Source organism: Nestor notabilis, unplaced genomic scaffold (assembly GCF_000696875.1).
Source record: "Nestor notabilis isolate BGI_N333 unplaced genomic scaffold, ASM69687v1 scaffold1948, whole genome shotgun sequence".
Taxonomy (NCBI): domain Eukaryota; kingdom Metazoa; phylum Chordata; class Aves; order Psittaciformes; family Psittacidae; genus Nestor; species Nestor notabilis.
Genome location: NW_009940494.1, coordinates 162,452 through 182,689, shown reverse-complemented (window position 1 = coordinate 182,689; position 20,238 = coordinate 162,452). Strand labels below are relative to the sequence as shown.

The 20,238-nt window shown below is 38.8% G+C and overlaps 1 protein-coding gene across 1 annotated transcript in view; it reads left to right on the top strand.

The window, feature by feature from the left end:
• The first annotated feature begins 2,162 nt into the window (after nucleotides 1-2,162).
• The window catches only part of MAN1A2 (mannosidase, alpha, class 1A, member 2), a 114,281-nt gene continuing 96,205 nt past the window's right edge, over nucleotides 2,163-20,238 (top strand). Inside the window, exons 1-2 of the mRNA XM_010020372.1 lie at nucleotides 2,163-2,414; nucleotides 17,567-17,663. Of these exons, the coding sequence (XP_010018674.1) occupies nucleotides 17,567-17,663 (97 nt within the window). The 5' untranslated portion in view covers nucleotides 2,163-2,414. The remainder of the gene's footprint in view (nucleotides 2,415-17,566; nucleotides 17,664-20,238) is intronic.

Below are 20,238 nucleotides of genomic sequence, written 5' to 3'. Positions count from 1 at the left end.
ATTGCATTGTATTTCTAGTGCTGAAATATTGAAAGGTAATAATGCTGCTATAACCTTTTAAAATTCAAACCTAATAGCACTTCAGAAAAATGGAAGGGCCAATAAAACACTGTGTAATAACGCATTTTGCTGAGACCATTTATGTTGCAGTACTGGGTTTTTTCCCCCTGCATGCTAAGCACGTTGGCCTGTAAACTGGGAGGTTATTTTCTGAATGACGATAAGTGATACCAGATTTTGTCAACTTGAGAATAAACTGTGTGCCTGAAAGTCTCAAAGCTTTTGAGCCCAAGCTAAAGAATGGAGAAAAGAGCGTATAAATTTTACCTTAAAAATATACTGGATGTCCATGAGATATCAGTCAGGGCTGGTGCACTGGGGGTTTGAACTGTGAATATTTGGAAATGAAAGCTTGATATATTGCATCGTGACTTAAAATCAGCTCTCCCTTGGCAGAAGAATGTAACAGTCATAAACCTTGTACAAAATGGGTAAGTCTGGTGGGATTGCTCTGATACAATAGTATCATAACTCTCTGCAAGCTATTCATTATTAGCTTCATTCTTTGACCTTTTTTTTTTTTGTAAAGGTGAAGCAGTGCTTGTAATAGACATTGTAGGATCTTGATCTGTGAGATTAATAAAACCAGTTCTACCATACTTGCAAAGCTCAGTTAAGATCTGTCCATGTCCCCAAATGTTCCAACACAGCACCTCAGCAAGCTTCTTAACATTGATTTGAATCTCTGGAAACGTTAGCACTTCATCACAGACTTTGACAACAAAATGAGGAATATATTATATAATATAAATTGGGATATTTTCCCTGCAAAGTTTGTTAAAAATATTTGACAATGTTTGGTTAACAGTTGTCAATCTTGGGTTTCCTTTTTTTATGTAAACTTTTGGATTGGCTTTTAATTGCAGTTGGTCTGGATGATTGTTGGGAGTCCCTTCCAACTGAACTTCTCTAATTCTCACATACCAAATGATGGTTTCTTCCTCTTACTGGTATGTTTTCAGTATACTGGAAAAAAACATGCAATATGGGTCAAGTGGTTCCTCCTAAAAGCAGTTAGGCCAAGCTTGATATTTATTATGTGGCTTGCTGCTTGCCTGCTTTCCTTTCCATTATCCACTGTCTTCTCCCTAATGCTTTTTGAGGAAAAAGTATTTTTGCCTGGGGGAGGAAACAGGGAGGGAGTGTGGGTTGTTGTTTTTTAACTAGTGCTTGTTTTAAATCTCTACAACTATTTTGGCTTACATTAGTCACTGAGCAACTTGATATTTTAAAGAAGCTCGAAAAGGTTATGTTATATTGAGAGTCTGATGTGTAGCTTTCTGATGCCTTGAAATATTTTGAGACTGGAATGAGCCGTTTTTGTCTCTTGTTTAACCCAGGCTTTAAAACGGCACGCTTCATTTTGCATGTGAATCTCAAAACCTTTACTGATCATTAAAGATCATGATAGAAGACTGTGCTTAGAACCAAGATGATGATGGTTTTGTTGACAATGAGTTGCAAACCCATGCTTTACTGAAAGCTCTTACATTCCTAAATGGCTTTATAATTAACTCTGCATTTAATGTATGAGGTTTATGGGCTGCACTGATTGGAACAATGAATTCTGAATTCAAGACAAAACATGCTGTGGTGGAGTTTGCAGCTCTTGTAGCTCACAATTTATTGTTAATAAAAGGAGTGGCTGTAAATTTTTTTTTTTTATAGTGGTTACTTCAGATCTTAAAGTTGTGTACAATGTATTTATTGTGTACAAGACTAGGAAGAGCCCTTCTGATCTTATTTCTTAAACTGAATGATTGCTAAATGTGCCTCTGCATGCATCTGTAGTTGAAGTACAGGGTGTAGGGCTTTTCCTCTCTAAATTCTTGAGCAGGCAGGCAAAGGTGCTGAGAGAGATAAAATCCAATGATGTATTTTTCCACAATAATGTTGCTGATGTGTGCGCTGTTCTTCTGGGGTTCATGGCAAAAGGACTGGAGGATTGTGCACGAACATAATAAAGTAAACTTGTCTGAGTCATTAGAATTACTTAGAGTAATGCAGCTTGGATGTGGCTTCTGTTTTGAAGCTGCATTTTGATTATAAGCAATGTGGTTTTTATTAATGTGATGCTGACTAGCATTTGTGTCTCTAGAGAAGAAGAGGAACGTCTGAGAAATAAGATCCGAGCAGATCATGAAAAGGCTCTGGAAGAGGCTAAGGAGAAGTTGAAGAAATCACGTGATGAGATTCAAGCTGAGATTCAGACAGAAAAGAACAAAGTAGTGCAAGAATTGAAAAAGAAAGACAGCAAGCCACTGCCCCCTGTTCCTTTACCAAATCTTATAGGGATAAACAGTGGAGAACCAGCAGACCCGGATATCCGAGAGAAGAGGAACAAGATTAAAGAGGTAAAGATGATGGTGATGGTGTGGTTCTACCCCTTCTTGTATATGATAGCAGTTATTTATATGCTGTTTAGTTGTTATGATTTATATTAAAAAGGGGACTGCAAAAATCTTTTTCAATAAACAGTAAGCTAAAAGTGCACATCAAGTACTAATGAACATCAGCATTGTTGCATGTTGGGGTGTTAATATTTCACTGGATAACAACTTAAAAGTTATTTTAAGGGTTTCTTCAACTTATTGATATGGGTTCAAAGTGGGTTTGTCCTTAACACACAGAACAGCAACAATTGCATCTTTAAAGCAGAGCCTGACTTTGTCAGATTCCGTTCAAAGGAAACGATATGTTAGTGTGATACAAGGTATTTTAAAATGTTGAAAAAGTGGATTGAAAATATAAGGGAAAATAAAGACCTGCTGCTAAAATTTGCCGATTACTGAATTATGACATGCTTTTCAAAATAAAATTTAAATGGGTCTAAAACCTAGGATTTCATTTAAATAGATTGCCTCAACCTGTAAAACATTCAAACTAAGATGCTTAGGCTTTTGGTTCTGTGGCAGCTTATCTGTGTGAATTGCTGTTTCTGGTCTTACTGTTTCCACTCCTGGTTTGCAGTGAGAGTCATTGTCCTCTTTTGTCCTGGCAATGCCAATTTCCTATTATTAGTGCCAGGCATTTTCAGAGTCTGCACTTCTAACTGGGATAGCAGGAACATTGAAGCCACTTCCCCCTCCCCTCCCCCCTCCCCTATCTCATTAGTTTTATGCCTAAAATTTGGGTTCAGGCCAGAAGTAGACAAGCCCAGAGTCTGCCATTAAAGAACATCGAGGGCCGCAGCACTTGGCAGTTCCATCAGCAAAGCCTTTTATTGTAATCTATGTTTAATTAGCTCATAAAACTAAACAAAAATAGGTCAGTTGTACCTGTCCTTATAATAGGGAGGAGTTGCAGCTGGAGAGTGTGCCATGCTGTGGGTAGATCACCCAAGTTGGTATTTTACTTTGTATATTAATAATGACTAGATGAAATCCACCCTTATTAAATAACAACTGCTTACGATAAGAGTGATGCATCATGGAGCTGTATCACTACTTGAATCTCTCAAGTAGCAAATGCTTCCCGGAAGGCATGCCTATTGTGTTAGCTACTGCAAAAGTACTTCTGACTAAGATGATGTGTGTCATATTGGACCCTCTTGACCCTGCTTGGTTAGGGCTGTTTCCCAAAGGACAGCACTGAATTGTGGATTTCAGAAGGCTCTACTGCTTTTCAAAACTGTGTCCTCTGAGAAGATACAGAGGGTCTTGCTTTTCAAAATGTCTTCTGTAGGGTGAACAGTAAATGGCATGGTCACGTAGTTGTCAACGCTTCCTAATTTTAACTACATATTGCTATATGTACATACATTTGAGTTTGGCACTGATGAATTTAATGGGTAGAGTAAAACTGAATTGACAAAGTAATATGGAAGGACTGAGCTCAGCTAACAATGAAGAATCAGAAGAAATAATCAACTAAAGTTCTTATAGATCAAGCCTGGAATTGGAGGTAGGATTGAAAATTAGTATTTGCGTTTCTGAGGTGGGTTGGTCAGCATGCAGACTGAGAGGAGATGAGGAGCTATAGGTTAATACAGAATGGCAATTTTCTTGGTGACATAAGTATAAATTTTGGATATTTTTTGCTGATCTAAATGTGAGAGTATAGCAATTTGTGAGTAAGAAGTTCAGGGTAGTTGGTGACTAAGGATAACCAGGTAGTAGCTCTGGTGATCCTTAGCTGCAGTACCCACAAATCTCGTGCTGTAAAAGGCTTACTTTTTTTGGTGATCAGCCTACATATGAGTCACACTGACGAGCTGGGTTTTTTATTGCATAACTTGTTGATGGCTCCTAGTGTAATTTCATAGATCGAAGATTTTTATGGGACTGTGCCTTCAGTGGGTACTTCAGTTAGGATGATCCTACCTTTGTATTGATGAGTCTTCAATAGTGTCACCGCAGTGCTTGAACAGTCCCGGATCACACTTGCATGATGGAAATTGGTCTTCGTTGTGTGAATTACCTTCATTGAGTCAGTCTTGTTAGTACTGTATCTACTAGGGGATCTCCAGGATTGCTGATCTTTTTAGATGTAGGGCAGCAGCTTATCACTTCTACAGCTAGATGCGTGAAGTTGTAGAATGCAGGAGTGGAAGGTGTGCTAGTGAGAGTGGACAAATGATAATGCTGAAGAACCCATTGTTGGTACATTGACATTTTTGTTTGGCCTCTGGCTCCACTTTTGGATTTTGGCATCTGCCATGTTGCAATGAATACAGCACGTCTGAGAAAACATAGTCTACAGTGTCAGATGAAGAGTATTTTGCCCAAAACCTGTTTTTGACAACATCAGGTGTATCACAGAAGGCTGCAGCAATTCCAGAGATGCAAAGTGCGTTTTGAAATATGTTATGATCATCACCAAGGTCTTCTCTCACTGTTTGTTGTAACCAGTGTAGACTAATACAAATAGTCTTTGTAGATGAGGCAGAGACTTAGGAAAGAAAGAACAAGTTCCAGGAGGTGGTATTTCTAACAGAGGTCTACACCTAGCATACATGGCATTTCTGACATGCAAGACATTATGGTTGCCTGGATTGAGACCAGAAAAGTAGCACAGGGAAACTTCTAGCTCTCTGAAGGCTGCATAAATGGCTTCAGAATTGCAGGTGATCCTGAGAAGGCATTTGGCTCATGCCTTGTTTGACTTCTAGGTGTTCTGATGCATATTTGAGGAACTTGACTTTTACGGAACAGCTTTAGGTGGTTTAAATTGAGGGGAAAAAAAAAAAAAGAATTTGTATAGCCTACTTTGACTAGTATCAAATGGTGGACAAACTATATAGAAGTGGGTTGACTTGGGGGTAGTTTGTAACGTGCGCATGGGCTTTTGCAGTCAGGGGAAAACTGGAAAACATCCAAACAGGGAACTAGTTTCTGTACACTTTTACAGAAAATTTATTGCTACTTTTTCTTTCCAAAAACCAACTTGGTGAAGTCCCTTTTTAACAGACCTTTGTATAAGAAGTGCTTTTGCAGCACTTGAATATTTTTAAAATACGTATTTTGATTTTTTTTTTTTTTTTTTAAATAAAAATAAAGGTGGAAGGCTACTAAAAGAGCTTTGTAAAGTGTTTGAAAGCTTTCTATAAGAAGAATGGTTACTGAGCACAGGGAGGGAAGCATCTTATGGTCATAGAATAAACCAGGAGCAGAATCTGCATGCCTTGGTTTTTGCATGTCTCTTGGTTCTGATGTTTATGTTTAGTGTTACATTGTGTTCTCAATTGTAGCTCATTCACAGAATTGTGTAATTCATCTATATTCTTAATACAAGCTATTAATTAAGTTATTTCAATAAGGACTATTTATGAGTAGGCCACTTAATTAATATTCTGAAAGTGACAACTTTGAGAAGTAAAGATTTTCTACCTGCTTGCTATATATGGTCTGAAGCACTTCTGTAGCATATTAGCTTGCTGTTCTGGCTTTAAAACTGCTATGATTTTTAAATAACTGCTATTTAAAGAATAAACACATCTTAATTATTCTTGCTGCTAAACATTAGCTTTGTATTAATGTTAGTGATTTTTTTCATATTAAGTAAAAGGTGGAAAAAGTGCTTTTATAAGAGGGTGTATGTAACTTGTATAGTTTTCAAGAAAGGTTTTAAGATGTGTCTTTTTATTGTGGTTAATGCAAAGAAATTAACAGAACTCATTTTTCGGAAATCACTGGCTTACTTTCCAAGTTAAATTAGATACAAATTGCATAGCACTTGGAATTTTTTGCACTTAATATCCATTATTATGTCCTTTAAATGATATTAATATTTTTTTGCTGCAGTTTAAATGTAATCATTACATAGTGCTCTTTTTTTAATGAGTTGTTTCCTTGAGAAGGTAATTTTTACCCAGTCTATAAGGAAAAATTCATAATTCTTTTACCCCCTCAGGGTTCAGGTTTTCTTTCATTTCAGCCTAAGGTTTCACAGTATTGTCTTACTTTGAGCATTCATTTCAGATTCTTGTTAAAATAGTATATTGCACCCAATAGTTGTACTAATCCCATGCAGGATAGTTTATCTATACACTGAAATACTTGTTTTGTGTCCTTGGATTGTTAAAGTCCATAGAGTCCTCTGAGAAGTGCTGAAATGAATGGATATGTAAGTTTTACATCCAAGTCGGTATGTATTTTACTGCATACGATATCAGTTTTGCATATGTACTGACTTTAGAGCTCTGGGTATGATTGTGAGGGACCTGGGGGCCTGGGTAGTAGTCTCCTTGGCCCTGCCAATAAAGGGAAAGGGTGTGAGGAAGAGGGCACTGGCAGTGCACGTCAGCAGTTGCTTATGGAGCTGGTAGTGTTACCAGGGTCTTGGGTTCCACAATCATGGGATGCTGCTTTCTGTCTGTGAGAGAGGATCCATGTTACTAAGGCAGGACAAAGGCATCTTTGCTAGCAGGATGGCAGACCTTGTAAGGGGGGCTTTGAACTAGGAATGATGGGGAGGGAGAAAGTAACTGGCAGCGTTGTGGGGAAGTGACTGACAGGGTGGATGAGCAAAGGGCCTGCAGTGATGTGACAGACGGGGATCACAAAATCAACAAAAACAGGGATTAAGCAGGGTCACCCAGTATTTGCATATGAGCAAGGAAGTGCCTACAAGGCACCATTACAGAGAAATCCCCAGAACCATTTCTGGAAATCTGTGTATTGCCAGGATACCTCTTTGAAATGCATATACAATAATGAATGAGGCATGGGGAATAAGTGTGATGAGTCAGGGATCTCTGTGCAGTTGCAGAGCTGGGATCTTGCTTGGAGATGTGGAGATGGATGGAGATGGATGGAGATATGGTGGGATGACTTGCATGACTAGAGTATTGCACTGGAAGGCTACAGACTCTACAGCAGGCCAGGAAAACAAGAGAGTAAAGTCATCTTTTATGTGGGAGGGCAGCTTGGAGTGCTTGGAGCTCTGCCAGTGGATGGATGGTGAGCCAAGTGAGAGCTTTTGGGTAAATATTAAAGAACAGACTTTTATGGGTGACATTCCACCTGACCAGGAATAACAACTAGATGAGGTGCTGTACAAATTGGAACAGTGTTATATTTGCAGGCCCTGGTCTTCATGGGGGAACTTCAACTCGGTATCTGCTGGAGACACAGCAATCCATAAGCAATCCGAGAGTATTCTGGAGTGCATTTATGACAACTTTGTCCTCCAAATGATATTACAGCCAATGAGGAGAGGTGCTCTACTAAACCTCATGGTTACAAGGAAGGAGGGGCTTGTTGAGGATGTTAAGTTCCAAGGCAGCCATGCCTGTAGGGGTGATGAGATAGTGGAGTTCAGAATCCTGAAAGGAGGGAGAAGGGCAAAAAGTAAGCTCACAATCCTGAACTTCAGGAGAGTGGATTTTGGCCTTTTTAAATATATGCTTTGTAGAATCCCTTGGAATAAGGCCCTGGAGGGAAGATGAGCCTAAGGAAGCTGGTTAATATTGAAGGATCCCTTCCACCACGCTCAAAAGTGGTCGATCCCAATAAGCAGGAATTCAGGTAAAACTGCCAGAAGCTCTCCCAAAACTCAAATATGTAAAGGAAGCATAAAGAAGGTGGAAACATGGACAGTGAGCTAGGGAGGAATACAGAGATACTGTCTAAGCTTGCAGAGATGGGGTTAGGAAAGCCGAAGTCTCGTTACAAGCTGATCTGTCAAGGGATGTCAAAGGCAAAGTAAAGGGCTTCTATAAGTACACAAGTGACAAAAGGAAGAGTAAAGAGTATGTGGGCCTGCTGGTGAATGAGGCAAGGGAACTAGTGACAGCAGACTTGGAAGAAGCTGAGGTTCTCTTTTGCCTCAGTCTGGTCTGATAAGACTGGCCTTCAGGAATCCTAGGCCCTGGTGACCGCTGGGAAATCTGGAGCAAGACAGACACGTACCCTTAATGGAAGAGAATTGACTGAAGAAATACTTAAGCAAACTGTAGATACGTAAGTCTATGGGCATTATGGGGTGTACGCAGGAGTGCTGAGGGAGCTGGCTGATGTCATTGCAAGACCTTTGGTAATCTTTGAGTGATCATAGTGACTGGGAGAAGTGGCTGAAGACTGGAAGAAAGCAAATATCATTCCTGCCTTCAAGAAGGGCTAGAAGGAGGATCCAGAGAACTGAAGGCTGGGCAGCTTTATATCAATCCCTGGGAACGCTATAGAGCAGCTAATCCTGGAAATACTTTCTTGTTCATGGGCCTGAGAGTGATTGGGAGTAGCCAGCATGGATTGACAAAGGTGAAATCATGGCCAACCCTCCTCATGAACTTGTACAGTTAAATGACAGGTTTAGTAAAGGAGTGGTGAGCAGTGGATATTGTCTTCCTAGACGTTGGTAAGGCTATGTTACTTTCTGTAGCTCCCACGAAATCCTCACAGAGAAGCTGATAAAGGATGGGCTAGATAAGCAGACAGTGTGGCGGGTTGAAAACTGGTGAATGGCTGGGCCCAGAGGGTGGTGATGAGTTACGTGAGCTCTATTTGGAGGCTGGTAACTAGTGGTGTATACCAGGGGTTGCTTCTAGGTCCAGTCTTATTCAACACCTTCATTAATGATCTGAATGATGGGACAGAATATACCCTCAGCAAGTTTGCTGAAGACAGAACTGGGAGGAGTGGCTAATATGCCTGCATGCTAAATGCTGCCCATCTCAAGGAATAAAGGGTTGGATTATAACAGCCTTCTTCTCTGTTGGGGTAGTAACTTGTGAATCTGTGTCTGTCTACCTTATCTAGCATTAGATATTTTTTTCTCCTCTCCCTTTAGACCCCATAGAGGTCCCAGGAATCTGGTTCCTCCAACTCTGTAAAGGTCAGGTTTAGTGAGAGAATAGATCCAAATTCAAAGGCTACTGCAAATGGATATGGCAAAAGATATATGTACAGTCAGCAAGATTGCATAAGTCTGATTCTCAAGAAATCAGGTTAAAAATAGTAAGTGTCCTTTTACCTGCATTCTGTTTTGTGTGCTTACTGAGAAAAGAGCTGTGCAGAAGAAATACTTAATCATGTAGAGGTCTTTTTATACTGCATAACTTCTCTATTCATAGTTACTATTCATTTGTGTTGTAATTGCAGGCTTTCTGACCTAGCCAAGTAGGTTGCCTTCTGTGACTTGGGGACCTTTTCCAGCATCTGAGACCAATTCAGAATGATTTTGTTATTGCTGACGCTTTATACTCTTTTTGTTTACTTGTTCAAACTTACTTGGATTTCTAGTTGGTTAGGACATCAACTTTTAGTAATACAAATCTATTGTGTTAAGAGGTTTGCATTGTGTTTTGTAGCTCACTGCTTCTGGCACTGATCCCAATAGCAATGAAGCACAATGAGTATTATGACCTATATTTTTCAGTATTTAACGTAACATACCATGCTGTGTGTGTTTTGTATAAAATATACACACACACATTTTGTATCTAAGTGTGTGTGCAGATAAGTGTTTGATTCTGTACATACAGATACGTAGATATGTATAACTATACATATGTGCACACATAGTTTATTAAGTGGTTTTACTTGCACTCTTTGAATTCTCTATGTTCTGCATTCTCAAATGTAATTCACCATGTTGATGGCTACTAAGTTGACTTTAAGTAAGTTTCCCTGCATTTTTTTGTAATGCTTATCTTATTTTTACCAAACAAGTAAAATGTCTGTAAGGAAAGGATGGACTCCCTTTGATCAAGCCTGTTGGTAAACTAATTTTCAATGGGTACATTACAATGAAAATTGTGCAATTACCACTTTAGCCAGTACAGGCAAGTTAGGAATAGCCCTGCACAAAGTTGTGTCCTGGCATGTTGGGATGATTGTGTAAATAACTCATTTTACATTTGTAAATCTTCAATTTATGTCTATGAGAAAGTCTGTAGCTTGGTGTATTTATTTAGTTTGAACTGAAGGATGAAAATAAACCTCCTAATGTGGATGGGGCTGTATTCCAGCTGCACATCTGGATAGATTGCTTTGGTTGGTAACTTAAAATGTGCTTCTAATAAGGAATGCAAGTTTGTATTTGAGGATATTTAAAGAATGATTCAGCTTACTCAAGTCGTCATAATTACAGAGTTCTTCAGCACTTGTGCATTCTTGGAAGCATGTTACAAATTTGGGAAGGTCTTCCTTATAAAAGATACCTTTTTTCCAGACTACTGTGAGAAGAAGCTGTCTTTCAACAATGAACCAGCACATTTGCAATATTTAAAATTCATAAATGTAAAATAAAGTCAAGAATACAAGGAAATATTTCAAGGGGATTGGAACTTAAATAATCTTTAAGGTCCTTTCCAGTGCTACCTAATCTATGATTCTATTTCACTTCCCTGATATAATAAAGAAAAATGAGTAAAACCCCAGGTAAATGATTTCTCTTCACAATTGGGTAAGCCCAAAAGGTGCTGAGATACCTGATTTGACCTTGCTACGGAAATGTTGCTAGCAAAAATAATGAATTATGGCTAGATGGAAGAGAAGTCTATATTAAATTATACAAGATCTATTACACAAGTGACAATGTTTTTTGCAGCTATGGAGACTTTGATTGGAAAGCAAGAGCATTCTCTTAAATACAGTAAAAATTCTACTTGTTGTTAGTTATCATTGCATAATATCTGCTGTTTTGTGTTGTGTTTCTTGCAATTCCATAGAATATATGGCAGCATGTCCTTTAACATAGTTTTCCTGATGATGTTACATCTGGGAATTACTGATAGTAACGATGTCATTGATACACAATGTGAGCTACTGGTAGCTCATGAGTAACCTCTTATGGTGTGTTCCATTAAGACATAGACCATACTGTAATACCTGAAACTTGCAATAGTTTACTCTGACATAGTTTAGCCTGAGATGTGGATTCTTGATTTGCACTGCTAGCACCTGCTGTTGTCTTCTGCTTTGTTACCAGAGGACTAGAAGGTGACTAACAAGACATCCATTTTTTAAAAGGATTTAAGGGGAGATCAAAGAACTGCAGACCCCTATGCCTGATGAATGAACTGCAGATTAACAGAAACTAGAACAGGGAATAGGGTTGTTGAGCACAGAGATACGTGAGATTTCCCAGTATATTTTTAATGATGTCATGATGCGCAAAGCTTTAGAAAATCCCTGAAAGTCACCAAGCATGTGAACAAGGGGAGATATGATTATATATATAACTTTTAAAAACATATTTGGCAAGGTTCATCACTTACAGCAGTTGAACTAAGCAGCCATGGGATGGAGGATTGTGTCCCTGCCTGGAGAAACTGCTTAGAAGGCAGGAACTGGAGAGTACAGGTAAATGGTGCTGGAGACCACAGAGCTAGGCATCCATGCACTAAATTAGACAAATCAATTACGTAGAGTTTGTAAGTGGATGAAGAATGGTATGATCAATTTTTGCTGCCAACATGGAGATTTGGAGTAGAAAACTGAAGAACTGCAGAAAAATCTCATGGGACTGAGTGATTATCTCCCCTTTTATTTCTCAGCTAAATGTAATATGATACATATTTGGGTTGGAGAGGGAAGAAATTCCAACTTCATGCTTAATATGAAAAGCTGTGATGTGACTTATTACCACTTGAGAACGAGCGCTTGTGTTTATAATAGTTCTTTGGAAATGTCACTGTAGTGCTTAATAGCAGACAAAAATGCAAATATTCAGTATTTTAGGAAAGGAGAAGAGAACAGGCAAGGTTCTTGCTGCAGCATGTGAAGCTAAGGTGCTTCTGCATCTTGCATGCTTTCATGTAGTTGTAGTCTCTCAACTTCAAAAAGTAAAACTGGCGGAGGTAGATGGATAAGCTGATGAAGATGTTTAGTTTGATGGAAAAGGCAAGACTGGAAGAAGGCAGGACTGAAAGAAAGGAGCTGCTTTCTGCTGGCTGATGTGCAGTCCTGGTTGTTCACAAAGATTATCTGGGAGCTTTCTGAGCACCACAGGATCAGTCAAAACCATGGGTACCTGTATTTCTTGAAACCGTTAAGACACGCGAAGTTGAAAAAAGTGCTTGGCTTTCTTGTACAAACCTGAGCAGTTGGTTCACTGCTGTCAGCTCTCCAAGTTTTAGATCTTTACATCTACTGTTCCAGTTCCCACTGGCCTGAGAGTTCCATCAGGCATCTTAGACTTCAAGTATTTCCTGCCAACAGAAAAGGACAAGCTTCCCATTTTGTATACATTTGGTAACCAGTTTTATTTTAGTAATTGATTTGTTACCAGATTCATCAGTAAAAAATAACTCCTCAGCTTTCTGTGTGTGTTAGGAGCATGTTCCAAACAGACTTTTTCATTGGCAGTGTTCAGAAATGCATGAAGGAGTCATAGACTGATGCCTGAAATAATTTCTCTTTAGGTAGAGATGTGTAGCTCCCAGAATAAAATAACCTGTATGATTTTTCTAGGTTTCTTCAGAAATGTGAGTACCTATACAAGGAAAAGATCATTCTTTCATGTCCAAAAAATATTCTCTACAAACAGTAGGAAAGTGGTTATTAATTTTTAATCTGCCACTTGAGCAGTGATATTGTCTAGCAAGTCCTTGGTTAATTTTAAAACAGAACTTGAAGGTGGTTTATATAAATCTCTTGAAAACCTACCCTTAAACAGAACACATTCTTTTGAAAGCAAACTGTATTTGCTGTCTCTTATGCACATTCCTTATGGAAGGGCAGGAAGAGGGTAAGCTTCTCATTTCTAGGCACAACCAGTAGTATTGCAATTTGCCAGTAAATTGTTTCCTTTGCTTATTTTTCAGGACTCTTATTTTCTGTTTGCTACGTGTCTGCCCATTTTTTGAGGAGTGGAAAGGGGCTTTTGAACCAGTCTGTGGTTTGAATTGTTATTTCTAACTTGCTGCTGTAGTGATAGAACTCCCTTACTAAAGTCTCTCTTCAATTACTGTAACCTCCTTTTACTGTTGCAATTATGATTTTGTCAAAAGGCATCATTATCACTCTGTCTCTATAAAAACCTGATTTCCTAGTGACTACAGAAGATAAAATCCTATGAACGTGTTCTAAAGTCAGTAAAAGCATCCAGATAATGGTGTACCTACAAAAGCATTTTCATTTGACATGCCGTGCTTCTTGCCATTCTGGCTTGCTTTCAGCAGAGTCCAAATTCATCTTTTTGTAGAATTATCAACTTGCACATGCAACAACATCTTGCTGGCTGTTGTATGTAGTGCGTCCCATAATAAACATTTTCAAGACTGATATTCACTGGACCTATCCCCTATGAATGATTTTGCTTTCAAAAGCAGAATCTGGGATGAGAAGTGTCCGTAAAAAGTCCATCACTAAAACTATTTGTTCTCTGGTGGACAGATTGGAAGATCTTTATATGATACGCCATCAAGCTCCAAGCACTGACTTTGATGAACTGCTGTCAGGTATGGAAATTTCAGTTATGGAAATCTATGCCTTGCCTTTTTCACAATTATTGATTCATGCTTGGACCAGCTTGTTATTCCCAGTCTACTGAGCTTAAGATGCCTCTGTCATGGGTTCTTTCAGGCTTGGGGATGTTTTGTTGCAAGTATTTTTACCTTCTGTGTATTATTATTAGTGCTGATGTTCCAGTCAGTTTCTGAGACCTCTCTCCCCTCTTAAAGACCAGGGTTTTTTGAAGAAAAGCCTATTTATACCTGCGGCTCTTCTTCACCATTTCCATCCTTCGCTATGCAAATTCTACCTGGCACAATCACAGGGAGAATCCTGTTTTTCAGATCAGGAGTTCACATTGCTTGTACTTCCTGAGCCAAAGTGGCATCCTTTGTTCAATTTTTAGCTGGCAAATGCATTTGTCATATTCTATGTCTCAAAAGCTTCTGAGTGCACAACTGCTTCCAGTAGTATAGATGCTGTATCTATAGTGTATCATGCTACTAGCTCAGGCAGTAACAGAAATCTCCATGTTGTTATAAGATCTCTTGGCATGTCATCCTTACAAAACTTAATATTGTGTACAAGAGCTGTGGGGTTTCTCACATGTATGTAACATGCAGTCATCTGCGAACATGAGACCCTGAAGTCTGCTCACTTTGTGGTAGTGAGCTGTGTCCCAGAGTAATACCCAGTGTTCATCTGGAAAAAAATCAATTGACAAGTTAATGTAGTGAAGTCAAAATGTTTTTGAGAACTTATAACACCATGTTCTTTGTAGACTGCATGGGGAGGTAGATGGAACAGGATAGAACATTTGTCTGTATTTATCAAAGGAACTTAATCTCCTCAAAAGATGATTTCATATCTTAGACCTTAGATGATTCAGTCAACTGTGTCAGTCTCCTGTGTTCATCAGTTTCTGGTCTCAGCAGTGTATTCTTAAGTTACTTTTGCATTAATTCATGAATCTGGTGAAACTGACTCCTTTACAGTTTCTATCTTAATGGAATTTTATCTTAGGATGAATTTTCTCTTGGGGATATGGAAACAGACTGTGGTGTGTTCTGGTTTAGCCCTTTTGTTTCCATAATTTTCTTGGGTTTTCTCAGAACTAAATAGTCTGTAGCAAAATCTGTACCTTCCTCTCACAAGCAAACTGGGACAGTGAAATATTCCACAATTAACATTCTCCCATGAGGAAACAAGTTGTTGTTCTTATTTTGGACTTAACTGGTTCTGGTCTATACTGGTGTTTGCCTACACTTTACGATTTTAAAAAAGATAAAATATCAGTGGTCATTTGATTATTCTTCATGAAAGATTTGGCACATCCAAAGGTCTCAAAAGCTCAGTTTCCCTTTTGTGGAAGCAAGTTGGTTAGATCTGCCATGTCATGGTCACCTTGTTGTGTAGACATCCATCTGTTACCAAACTCACATAGAGCAGAGTGGTCAGTAATTCTTTAGTTTCACCATCTAGTGCCTTCTAAAACTGTAGGTGTGTGTTTTCCCAAGTGGACTGGCAAGCCATGAGTTAGAGCAGAACACTTCACAGTGGTCTTGACTGTCTCATTTTGACTGGATAAAACCTTGAGTAGCCCAGTCTGATCCTGTAACTGATCTTGCTTTGAGCAGGAGGTAGAACTAGAGACATCCTGAGGTCCTTTCCTGACGAATGAGGCTGTGATTCTTGATTCTGTGATCTTAAGTTGATGAACAATACTATATAAAAATCTGTAGGTTGATTCTGGATAAAGTTAGTAAGAGATCTTGAAGGAACTTCTGCCTGTGATCAGGCTTTTATTATGTTTGTCATGCTGTAGTGTTGTTGCCTGTCAAGAGAGGATCATTTTACCTTAGTCATCTTGAGGTTCTAATAGCTATGAAATGGTCAGTTTGATACATGCTTTGTAAACAGTAAGGAATTCGTGAATGCTAATGAAATGGCTTTTCTGTCCTCTTTTAGTATAATATTTGCATCCTCTTTTTCTTACGTTGCAGGTTGATGACACTAAAAGAAACGATACAGTATTATTGCCTAATCAGGTGTCAGAATCTTTTAGTGCAAATACAAAAAGCAACACGTGAGCTGACTTTGACAAGCAGTAGGAGTGGGACCTCTGGCATCTTGAGAGGGACATCTGTGCCTAGGTTGATGTCGGTTTAACACAGGAGTGCTCCCCAGCTGCTAGGCCTGTGCGTATACCTTTGCTGTGGTTCACATTTATTGTCTGGGTGTGAGTTAACTGAGCCATGGGAAATTTAGAGGGGGTTTACAGTTGAAGGAATTACAGCCGTGTAGGTTAGGCAGGGATCTCTTAATGGTTGCAGGGAGACAGGGCATGTCTCAGCACGCAGTTTGATGCTGACTTCCATTATATCCTGAACTCAGTAAGAGAACTGCATCTATGTGAGGGAGTGCTGCTAAGGCAGCTGGCTGCACTTGACCTTTTAGGCAGCTCATCCTGTTTTCTATAAGCACGGTGACCCTGTGATTAAAATAAGAAAACTAGTCTTGTAAATTTTAGTGCAAACTTTACTTGCCCTGATATAATCAGTTTCTTAAAGGGTTAGTCTTGGTCTGTTAGTTACATTAGCATAGTTTCTCCTCTTAAAGAGTATTTCTTAAACTTGCGGGGATTGTGATTTAAGTCCTATACATTTTCTTGGGTTTTTTCTTCATAGTAACAATATTTTAATACCATTTTGAAGGTGTAATGTAAAAATATGTAAGATGTTGTGGATATGGCTGCATGGCCACTGTTTTAGATCTGGCTTATTCCCAACTCTTCCTGTGTCTGGGGCAGTGTCTTTTGGAGTCTTTGTTACTTGCTTTGATCTGTTTAGGTAACTGATAATTTTCATTTTTTTTTTTTTTTTTTTAATTGTATTTGCTTTGCAGTTTGGTAGCCACTGAATTTCTTCTGTAACCGACAAGCAAGGACTTTGAAAAGCTTTAGCAAATCCATAAAAGCACTGCTTAGCAGCTGATGTGCACAACTAATGCTTGTGGGTCCACAAGACCTTTTGTTTCTTAGATGTAACTTGCTTGCTAGGTGATGGAAACATCTGTTACAAAGAGTTGAGACTGTTTTGTGGAGCAAATACTAATAATTTTGTACTGCTGTGTTCATTATGCTTTCTAAAGAGCAAAGCTTCCGGCATTTCTTTTGGTAGAGGCTGTATGACAGTGTATCTTTGTCAAGTAGGTGTTGCTAATAAAAAAATGTATTGTGCCTTTTGCAAGATTGTATGGTTATACTTGGATGCACCAGTGTAAATAACTCCCTCCTATGCTTCAGGTATTAGTGGCTATTTTTTCCTTTTGATTAGTGTCTTAGACATTAGCCAATACTTTTCAACAGTTCCTGATGCTTGAGTTCTTAAATGTCTGTGTGTATATTTAAGGAAAAGAAAGAACAAGAAAACTACCTGATTCAGAGCATTAGGCTCTATAGCTTGAATCAAATAGACTTGAAGTTGTTTCCAAATTTATTCATGCTGTATAATCTGGTTTCTGTAACAGATGGAAATATCAGCAAAGTAATTATCAGTGTACTGGGATGACTGTGAAAGAAGAAGTCTCAAATAAGGAGTAAAATATTGTATTTGTACAAGTAGTTTTATGATGTAATCAAATCCTTTGTTTTTTCTACCCCTATCTCTTAGATGATGAAGCATGCCTGGGACAATTATAGGCAATACGGATGGGGACATAATGAGCTCAAACCAATTGCCCGGAAAGGACATTCCACCAACATATTTGGTAGGCTGTTTTCTAGTTTGGTGGGGGGTTTGGGGATTTTCTTTTGTTTGGTTGTTTGCTTTTTGGTTTTAACATTTCTGTCCATGCCCCCCTCTTTGAAAGTCTACCCAGACTTCCTAACAAATTTTGATTTAATATAAATCTTTTGAAGTGTGCATGGTAGAAGTGTATTGCTTCTTTCAGTGGTACTTCAGTGAATTACTTCACTAAACTCTCTTTTGGTGTTTAATATGTTCATATTGTTGCCAAAGCTAAACTGTGTATGTCTGTTTGTGAATATAAATGATTTTTTTTAAACAACCTCATCTTACCTAGATCTTTGTGTTTAATTCTGTGAGAATGTGATTCAAGGCAAAATGCTTCTGCAAAATGCTAAAAAACTGCTAGGACCCAGGTGAAATTTAAAGTAGCTTTTAAAACAAGATCTTGGTAAAGTGGAAGTGACATTGTTACTTGATGTGTGACTTGTTGTAGCTGAACCTGTAGACTGGAAAGAAAGGGGGGGGGGGCGGCGAGCGGGGGGCGGAAGGCATTAAAAATATAGAATTTTGACAGTAAGGGCAAGTTTTGGAAACCTGCCCTCAAATAACTCCCTTCCCTCCAATCCTGTCGTGAGCATAAGCCTATTTAAATCCATAGGAGAATAATCTTAGCTGTTGTACTAACCCTACCTGTGGTAGGGACCGTTCAGCTGTACTGCAAGCGAACCTCTTAGAGCCTGGCATTGATTGTTTTTGGTCAGGTACCGGAACCTGGTTTGTTACACTTCAATGTAATGTGAAAGTTGATAGTGTTAAACTTCTTTATATTCCTTTATAAAGACAATGACTGGGTCAGGGGGAAGATGAGTAAGTTAGCGTGCTCAGGAGAAAAGAAAAAAAGCACATGTACTGGACAAGGAGTTTGAAGAGTGAAATCAAGAGTTGAAGATGTAGCCAGCACTGAGTATAGGATGAGAAGAGAGTGTGAGACTGAAGGGGTACTGGAGTGACAGGCTTCTGCTGTGATGGTCAGAAGGAGATTTAGATTTCCAGCAAGTATTGTGTAGTAATTCTTAAATACTTTCTCTTTGCTACCTTGCACATTGGCACTGCTTTCATTTCTACTAGAAAAATCTCTGCTGAAGCCCCTTGTGACTTAATTGTATGCTGTCTCTAATTTATGGCTTTCCTTTATATTTTTCCAGCTGATGAAGTTGGGTCTGACAGTGTTCACCTGTATGATCATGTAGTCTTTGCTGTTGAATTTACATGCAATTCTGTTGCTTTATGTGCCAAGTATCATTTTAGATCAGCCTTGGTTTGTAACTTGGACTCTCTGTGAAGTGAGAGTTTTCTTTTTATATGGCAAGAAAACATTTTTCTAATGTTTGTTTTTATTGTGACTGATGCAATATTTTGAAGCAATTTTGAATTACAATATTACTCTATCCTTTTCTTTCCATTCCTCCTCTGCTTGCTTCTCATGTGTCTCCTAATGAGTCTGGAGGACTTCTACTTCATTTTTTTCCTCCTTGGAATGCTTTTTCTTGGGAGTTTTGGCATTGCTGCCTGAAAGAAATTGCAGGCTTCCTCCACATTTAACTTCTATGATTCTCTTATTCCAGCTAACTCTAGCTGCCAATTCCCTAAGTGTTTGTCCTCTTAAAATCCAGATGCAATTTCATACTATTTAATTTTTAGCCAATCACGTCATGATTGCTCTTTTCAGGGCTATTTCATATGAAAAACTTTTCTGAAATATAATAGTCTTCAGTATATACCAGGTCTAAAATAGAATCAGCTGTCATTGATTTTGGTGGGTGGTTGATGAGAAGGAGGCGGGGGTGAAAATTGGTCTTTGTACTGAGGAGTGTTTAGGTTGATAAAGTACTATCAATAACAATCTCTGTTACCCATGATGACACCATTCACACCATTCCCAGTGGTGTTTGCCTTTATAGAAGCATTACATAATTATTTTTGAAATCTGATTCTATTTTTAATAAAAAGCTGCTCTGCAAAACCTGTTTTTATTATTCACCTTAAAGATGATTTGACCCAAAGTATTTTCTGCTATTACTGCAGTCTGTTGTACTTCCATTGCAATTCACAGCACGTCTGCAAGATTCAGCATTGAGATGGTATCGCCTGTTGACACTGCAACTCTCTGCATGAATCTTTAGGAAATAGGGTTTACTGATAACTCTCAAGTGAGGTAAACACGATTCAATTTAGAAGGCAAATAAGCCATTACTCTTCCCTGCAGGACTTTTCTTTTCCTCCAAAGCAGTGTATGTCTGTGTCTATGCCAAGAGGAACATCAGTGTTCCAAACATTGCAAGATCTAGCAGTGTTCAGACTGGCATCAAAGAAGGGGAGAAGATGTGGCCTGCTTTGCTCTCATGAATCTTAGCTTTAAGCCCCCCCGAAAATAAGGGGGATAAACATTAAAGCAAGCTGCTCTGTGCCACACTGAAGCATGCCAGGGGCTGCCACAGTGGCTAGTTTCACGTTGATAATAAAACTGGGCATGCTTTAGTTGACCTACAACTAGAAACGCTTACCAGTTTGAGGTGTCTGACCTGGTGAGTGTA